The following is a 9,101-nucleotide window of genomic DNA, read 5'->3' on the forward strand; positions in this document are numbered from 1 at the left end:
GACATCCTGATGTTCACTCCAACACTATGCTAAACACTTTACACATAAACCCATGTGATCCACGCAGTGTTTCCTCAGTGAACTTACAGGGAGAGAGACACTTGGAAGATATCGTTTATGACAACAGACTCTGAATCCTAACTGCACCAACTGAACTCAAGCTCTATCATACCTCCATCTGTGAGCAATTCTTAACATTTCAATATTTTCAATCCCTTTTTCCTAAAATGGAGGATAACATGAGCAGCTCCCACATGCAGCCCATGGAAGGATGCAAGGTGATGACCAACATGGAACATTCTAACTAGTGCAAATATGAATTAAATGCCTAATGCCTATCAGTAGTGCTATTATTAACACTGCCATTGCCATTGAGATTTACTTCTAGAGGAGTGTTTTGAAAGTGTATAGTTTAATTCCTATGATCCCATATGCAGATAGTTCCTGACTTATGATGACTCAACTTACTATTTTTCAACAAAAATCATGGGTTTATCATGATATTACCTCACTGTAAGTCAGGGGGCATCTGTAGTGCTGTTTCAGTAAAGTTTTGTTGGATGAAATACTTGGGCTAAAGACTTGATAATCTAGAGAATATTTGGCCTTCACAAAATGCCCTGGCAGTGCTATGATTTTATTGGTGTGGAATTTAATAGCAGTAGAACTTCCAGAGTTGACCACCTCCCTGCATATCCTTATGTTGACGCCTTCATGTGTTTTCCAGTTTCTTACAGTCACTTGGGTCTTTAACTTAAGAGCTTCTATTGTATATCAACTAGCAAGATAACATTTAAAAATATGAATCATGTTGGAACAGTAATAACAGAAATAAGAATTAAAATATAAATAAGGAAAAAAATGAAAACACCTCATTCTAAGTTATAATTTTCTTTAGTGGAGTATTGACACAACTACATTCTCTATGCATATGCCTTATATATGTCCCCCAAATTCTTAGCTAATGCCAGCATTTGTGATGTGTCCTATTTGTTTTCCTTCCTCTTCTTCTTTCTTATATTTTTCTGCCTCTTCCTTCTTTTCTCCTTCTCTCTCTCTTTGTCTTCTCTATCCTTCTCAAATGTTCCCTAATCTCTCCTTTAGAATTGACAAGTTTAAAGAGGGGAAATACTTGAGTTAATGCCACTGAGACATTAACATTTTAGCATCAGAAAGTCCTGAGTTACATTTCAGATTTTGCAACTTTGAGATCTTGTGATTTGGAAAAGTTGTTTAAACTTTGAGCTTTCCCTCTCATGGAGTATAGTAGGAAAAGTATATGAAATACATCCCTGAAGGGAATGCTTGAGATTCAGTTCATTTACAAACATGTGAGTTCACGTTCCTTGTTGCCATAGCAGAAATAAAATACTTCACCATCAATTTTATGGGTAGGAAGAGAAAAAAATGTATAGCAGGAAAAATTGAATCTTCCTACTACAGCATAAAAATGTCTACCGCTATGAATTTATGTTTGTTAATTCTTGGAGTCATAGCTTGAAGCTAAATATGTTGTTTTTCTTAAAATCCAGGTGACAGTATCTCCTGTAATATCATCTATATTTTTCTTTAAAAATAAAATAAATGGCATAGAAAAAACATAAATAAAAATTTGAAGTTTTAATCAATCACCAATCAGAATGTTGGAGTTGCAAATATGTTGAAATAGAGAACACCACACATGCACCTGCTCGCCCCCAGCCAGTAACAACTGACAAGGAGAGAAGGTTAAACAGCCTTGACTTTCCAATGGACAGCAACGGACCTGTTCAAACTTTCAGTCACTTAAAAAAAAATGACTGAAATGTCCAGAGAGCAATTACTGAGTTCCTAACCTACACCATTATCCCTAATATTTTCCATGCAACCCAAACTTCTGTTCATTGTCCTATATTGCCATGTGCATGACTTAGTTCTGTCAAGTCTTCCTTTCTGGGAAGACCCTCCTCGTCCAGGCTTTTATAGCTGTAGACATCGCTCTCTCCCACAAGTGCTCTTAGGTCATCATATCCTCCCATTTTGATCACTATAACCTTTGAGGTCTGAATTTTCTTTCCCATTTAATAAAATAAATTTATTGATTAAATTTTAAGAACTAAAAGCATTACTTATCTGATCTGATTTTTTATTTATTTCTGTATCCATGAAGACTCTAATTATAGCACTCTAAGGTCATAAACTCTGCTGTACATATCTTTATAACTCATGTTTTTTTTTCTTTTTTTTTTTTTTACAGAGGCAGAAAGTCATTTAGCACACATTGAATTGGGGATGGTGAATAAGGAAAACTTTAGTTCAGGAATTGTGTTGCTTGAATACATATTTGTTTGATGTCTAAATATTTTTTGCTTTCTGTATGGAAAAGACTTTATGGAAGTCACATTACCTTAAGAAAGTTGGGAAAATTCAGAATGTGTAACTGAATATACATAGAATAGAATATAGTAAGTGTTGAAATAATTAAATATCAGTTGTATAGTTAACCTAAAGACTCCCACATGCCTAAAACACCTAGCACTTGAAGAGAGGAATTATCACTGTAAAGATATTTAGTATCTTCATTTAGGAAATGGCTAATAAAACTTTTGAACATATCTAAGCCTCTCAGGATTTGTATTAGTTATTTTAAATAAACTGATCCTACAGTGAAATATAAGCAGCTTAAGGCCAGCCATTTTCAATTCTAGGTGGCTATTTGTTCATTTATAAGAGACCTTGGAGAAGCTTATCACAAATTCATACTCCTGGGCGTGGAGGCTCCACATTCAAATTCAATAGATGTAACACAGGTGTCCTTTCACTTGCATGGTAATGAACCCTCCACATCATTTAGCTATTAAGTGATCAATACGTCTTAATAGAGAAACTCTGGGTCAAATACATTTTCTATAACATAATAAACATTAAAATTATAAATGAGATATTGAGCAAATTACACACACACACACAAAAGCAACTGAGCAAAAGTGCACATGTGTAGTTTAGGCAGGAAGCAATCTTTCCAGTTTCTCTGATATGTGTCTACCTCACAGATTTTTGTAAGAATTTGTATGTGCATGGCTTGTTTATGTGTTATGCCTGTCACACACTTTTATTGTAATGTCTTTTGTGGTATTATTTAATAAACCAAATTAGTATAATATTTCCATCTTGGATTCTTTGTAGTGGGTAAAAATGCAAAAAAAAATTTTTTTGGAAGATCTAGTACTATATGAACATCATTAGTTATAAAGCATAAACATATGGTAGGCCAGTGAATCAAGCTTGACAAGGAATATTTATAACCAGAGATAAGTTTTCAATGTTTTGAACTTGTAAACAGCAGAGAGTAATTCCCAGTTACAAGCCTCTACATATGAAGGTGATTGGGAAGTTGTAGTCAGAAGGTAATTTATGGGCAATAGGGCACCTCCAATTGTTTGCCAGGAAAGTAATAAGAAACAAAACAGAATGATACACAGGCAATCACATTCTGTTGATTCAACCCAGCATCACCGGAGAATATGAGGCACAATTCCCATTCAAAATTTGATGTAAACATTGCAAGTGAAGCAGAACCAACAAACATTCAGAATATGACATAAACATTCATCTAGTGTGTTATTGAAAAGTGAGACAAATTTTCTTTACTTTTCAATGAATGGGCAATGCCATAATTTATGGTAATTAGTTTAGCCGCTCTCTTATTTTTTTCTTTAAGAATTTACTAAATGAAAAGGCTTCATAATATATTCCTGTTAAATTTATTTTAAAGGCAAGTGTTCAGTTAAATTGTTACTACTGAGAACAAGCACACATGAATATATGGTAGAAATAGCCAGTGAACCAAACAAAACATAATTTCTTGCTTTAATTGTGTACATGTAGTTTTTCTTAACATTGTAGATGTGCTTAGGTATTGCAATTTTAGCCCTGTCTGGATGTGTCCCGGTCCCCCCAATTCACAGTGTCAAGAATGAGTTCTGGTACAGAACCTAGCCAATGACAGAGTGATCACAGATAAAAAAATAATCACACACACACACACTCACACACATACACATTTATTGCAAAGTGAAAGTATATCCCAGAGGAAGAGAGGGGTCATTTCCAGTGAGTGAAGAAAGACCCAAAAGTGTGAGCACAAATTGTCTTTTACATGCACACTGGTTTTTCCCCACCTTGATCCTGGGAAGATTGGTTGCCCTGCCTGTCTTTGGGGTGATGGAAAAGTCGGAATCATATAGCAGATTACAGAACAAGTCCATAACAGATTAGGTTTTATAACAGTTTTCTTCTTGTTCAAGAGTCCTCCCAGAATCCTTCATGGAAACTCCACCATGTTATGGTAATTATATGATAATGAGCCCCAGGTCAGTTAATGGTCACTAGGAGCTCTGTACTGTGTATGTTTCTACCACAGAATAGTTCCTACCTAAAACTTCTTCCTGCTCTCTGCCCTTAGCCACTTCCTTGCCAGCTGTTCACGTTTTGCCAGATCTAACTATGAAAAAAAATGAACATTACCTTTGTATATTTTGTGTGTACTTCTGTATGGCCATAAATAAAGTTCTCACAATTAAGTTCACCAACTCATCTTAGAAAAAAATGCTACATACCTCATTGCTGACTATCATTCCAGTTATTTCTAAAGTACTCCTCTTGGAAAGCTGTGCACCAATGACATTGTCATCCTTCAAGTAGTTTTCATAGTTCATAGTTTCATAGTTCATCCTTCAAAGCAGTTTTTTAACTTTTTCTGAAATGGCCATCAGAGCTGTTGTGGATTATACTTGAGATCCTGAATGTCATCAAAATGTCTTCAGCCTAATATTTCCTTCAGAATTTGGTAAAGAATAATGTCACTGGGGCTAGATTAGGTGAGTAGGGAGAGTTCTCAAGTACAGTGGTTTCTTTACTAACTAAAAGCTATATTATAAAAGAAGAAAAATAATAGCACTGTCATGACATTATTGAAGTTCATAATATAAAACAGGAAACGTGATGATGCTATTGATTCTCTCAAAGGACTAAATTCAAACCATATAAAGGAGATATCTATCATTCACTTTGCAATGATTAAAGTTTCTTTAGATATGTATATTTTGCAAAATATAAATTTGTGTTATTATTATAAAACATTATTTTTATAAGAATCTCAGACTTCTCTCCAGTAAAATGTCCCATTTAAAATTCATTCCTCTGATAAAATATTCTTTTTCTTCAAAGCTAGAAAATATACCTTTCCTTCATGAAATATTTTCAGAAATACTTTGCTTATTCTTTCTACATCAATTCAATTCCTACTTATGTAGTTATCTTATATGATAAAACATCATTTTTTTTAATAAGGGTGCTTGAGGCTTTTTCATATGCATGAATTAGAGGAATCATTTTTTATTATCATATTATTATAATTTCTTTTGATAAAAATAATTTTCATATCCTTTTGCTTCAGGAAAGTTTTTATTTTTTTCTGAATTCCCTCAATTACGTCTTCATAATATTTGAAAGTTGTGAGATCCTTTTCCTTGAAGCCTAAGGCTCTCCTCTCAAAGTCATTATTACACAGCCAATCAAAGCAGTAATAAAAGAAAAAATAGTAGTTTAGTGTTCTATATGCAAAATAAGTGCTTGAATAATCCTTTCAACTTTCAAAAGAAAGCTTTTTATAACTTGAATATTCAACTTTATTTTCTTCATACATATATCAAGATACTGTTTGTGAATGTATTTGGCAAAATATATAATTAGCAGCTGTAATTGCCAACTTCCTATGACTTGTACTGAGAATTTGATTTAACACATTGGTATATATTTATAAGATGGGATGAATTACATATTTTTAATAAAAATAAAAAGGAGTTTATTATATGATGACCAATGTTTTGAGTGACAAATATGAGTCATACCATGTGCTTATATGTATATACATGAAAGTAAATACATATATACACATAAATATACTTACATATTTTTGTACATATTTGTAATTTATTTGATCTACACAAGCAAACTTATTAAGGCGTAGTTAATAGGACCTGGTTAAATGTAGTTCTGGAAAATGTGCTTTCACTTGTAAAGACTATCGATAGATGTATTTAAAATTTATTGTAAGTATGTGTGTGGGGTTGCTATGTATGTTTAATCACAAATGAATATATAACATTTTCATTCCTTTATTCAATACAAGAGTCCATCATAAAAACGTGTATTAAAAGTCCCCCTTCGAAATACTAAGAGAAAAAATATGACAGTTATCTGAGATTTATAGAATTACTACTTTTGAATTTTTGTTTATATAGTTATTTCTAGTTCTTGTTAGTGTTGTTTGCTGATGGAAATGAGTGATTTTCTTAGTCTTTGATACATGTTAAAATGCTTCCTGCCTATAATCTCTGTTCACAGTCCCTAAACTCCTCAAATATTCTCCATCATCAAATATTGACAACCTTGCTAGGAAGGTATGCAAATTGATGTGTAAAGAGCAAAATTAATCTCTGCTCAAATCAATATCACGATCTTAATTGACACTTCAGAGGAGCACAAGTTGTAAAATGCTCAACACCCCAGCAGGAGGAACCAGCTTGGGCAGCAGGGCTCCTCTTGGGGGAACACCAACCCCAAGGAATAAAGGCAGACAAAATAATCTGGGTCATGAGTTCATAAATAAATATTTCAAGGAGAGAGTTTTAATGCCTTGGTAAGGCATTGTTTTTCTCAGAACTGTGGTTTTCTCTCAAAAGTATGCTCTTCGAAAAGATCTTTCTGAAAAAAATATAAAAACAGTATAGAACTTCATTCATATTTAATATACAATTCATACTGTTTTTTGGTTTTTTTTTTTACAACATGTGCATTGCAGGAGTTATCAGAACTGCCTTACACAACATGGACAGAGAAGCCAGAGAGCACTACTCAGTGGTCATTCAAGCCAAAGACATGGCAGGGCAGGTTGGAGGACTCTCAGGATCCACTACGGTCAACATCACCTTGACGGATGTCAATGACAACCCACCACGGTTTCCTCAGAGTAGGTACCTGTGTTTCATGGTTTACATTTACTGGTATCTATTTATGCAATGCAAATACAACAACTGAGCAAATAATGTTATGTTACTATTTTCTTAAGTGGAAATATTTTGGTTTTGTGCCATATGATCACCCTGATTTATTTAAGACTAAAGATATCACTCTACTGAACCTGAAAGATAATTGTCCTCATATTAAAAGTATGAGTTTCAGCTGGCATCAGGGTTAAATGGTAATACAATGGTACCAAGTGAAAGCATCATATGTATTCTTAAATTATTTGTGAAGATCTTGAAAATACATTTTTATTGTTTGTTTTGTTTTGTTTTCTGAGACAGTTTCACTTGGTCACCCTTGGTAGACTGCTGTGGTATCACAGCTCACAGTATCCTCAAACTCTTAGGCTCAAGTGATTCTCTTGCCTTCACCTCTCAAGTAGCTGAGACTACAGGCACCCTCCACAATGCTATTTTTACAGGTGAAGTCTTGCTCTGGCCCCACCTGGTCCTGAACCCATGGACACAGGCAATCCACCCATCTCGGCCTCCCAGGGTGCCAGGATTAGAGGTGTGAGCCACTGCGCCCGGCCTTTGAAAACACATTTTAATATCAACAATCTAGTAATGCAGTATGATTCCCTATGTAGACTCTATGATTTTTAAATACTTATTATGTGTGATTGTTCTGCACACACACACAAACACATACACATGTGGGTGTGTCAGCCAGCAGGCAATCTGGGAGAAAGAACAGACATTAATCCTGTCCATTTGGAAGGATGTGTTTACATTCTGATATTATATGTATCAGAATGTAAAGGGCGCAATTACAATAAACATGAGTGTTTCTAACATGAAGATACTGTGGATGACATTTTATATAATAACCTTTAATAATCATAAGAATCCTATGTAGGTGTTGTCACTTATGTTCATCTTAGAAAGGATGTCTATAAGCTGTTATATAGAATACATGCTGTGGTTTTTCAGTAAAGAACATTCACAAGTCTGCATGAAAAGCTGACTTATCTCTTATATCATTCTCTATACACACCCATCCTAGCCACATGAAATACTACCTCTGTATAAAATATAACAACACTTTGCACATCCTTATTTAAACTGTAATTTGTCCACATTCATGTTCCTTATTTTTTTAAACCAGTTATTAATTTCTTGGGAATCTGTTGCAGAATTAACAGAGACTTTATCCTTTCTGCTCCTTTCTCATGCACTTAGGCGTGTATGTTCATGTTATAGTTATTTCCAGAGGGGCATATTTTCTTTACTACTATGAGGGCCTTTGAGTAAGAATGATGTTGGAAGTTTTTGGTATAAAATTTAGTGTTCAGCCTGTTGCCTAGCATTTTATGAATGAATATTAAAAGAACAAGTGAATTAGTTGATTTGAAATACTTAAACTATTATTGTTATTGCTAAAGGATTATTAATCAAAGGCATGCAAATTAAATTGAAAGTTAAATAAACACCACTTCAAAATATTGATGAAGAGATAAGATTATATGACCTGGTTTATATATATGACTTTTAATCATTTAAAAAAGGTATATATGAAAATAAATTATAGATGACAGGTAAGTCTATATTATATCAAACCACAATATATAATTAAATTTTAAATCATCTTACAAATTACAGTGAACTTTTTTTCTATTTTCTTTCTTTCTTTTTTTTTATTACATCATAGCTGTGTACATTAATGCAATCATGGGGTACAATGTACTGCTTTTACACACAATCTGAAATGCTTTCATCAAACTAGTCAACATAGATTTCATGGCATTTTCTTAGTTATTGTGTTAAGATATTGATATTCTACCCCCAGTAAATTTCACATGTACTCTTGTAAGATGCACGTAGGTGTGGTCCCATCAACTATTCTCCCTCCACCCATCCTTCCCCCTCTTCTCCCCCTCTCTCCATTTTCCCTTTCTTCTTGGGCTAAAATTGGGTTATAGCTTTCATAAGAAAGCTATGAATTGGTTTCATAGTAAGACTGAGTACATTGGATACTTTTTCTTCCATTCTTGAGATACTTTACTAAGAAGAATATGTCCCAGCTCTATCCAT

The 9,101-nt window shown here is 33.8% G+C and overlaps 1 protein-coding gene across 3 annotated transcripts in view; it reads left to right on the top strand.

Annotated features, from left to right (window-relative positions):
- Positions 1–9,101, top strand: part of CDH18 (cadherin 18) — a 276,573-nt gene that overhangs the window by 149,668 nt on the left and 117,804 nt on the right. For all 3 annotated transcript variants that reach the window (XM_003789537.1, XM_012805011.2, XM_023513077.1), the window contains exon 4: positions 6,845–7,012. In XM_003789537.1, the coding sequence (XP_003789585.1) occupies positions 6,845–7,012 (168 nt within the window). The remainder of the gene's footprint in view (positions 1–6,844; positions 7,013–9,101) is intronic.

Source organism: Otolemur garnettii, unplaced genomic scaffold (assembly GCF_000181295.1).
Source record: "Otolemur garnettii isolate 467f Iridium unplaced genomic scaffold, OtoGar3 scaffold00033, whole genome shotgun sequence".
Classification (NCBI taxonomy): Eukaryota; Metazoa; Chordata; class Mammalia; order Primates; family Galagidae; genus Otolemur; species Otolemur garnettii.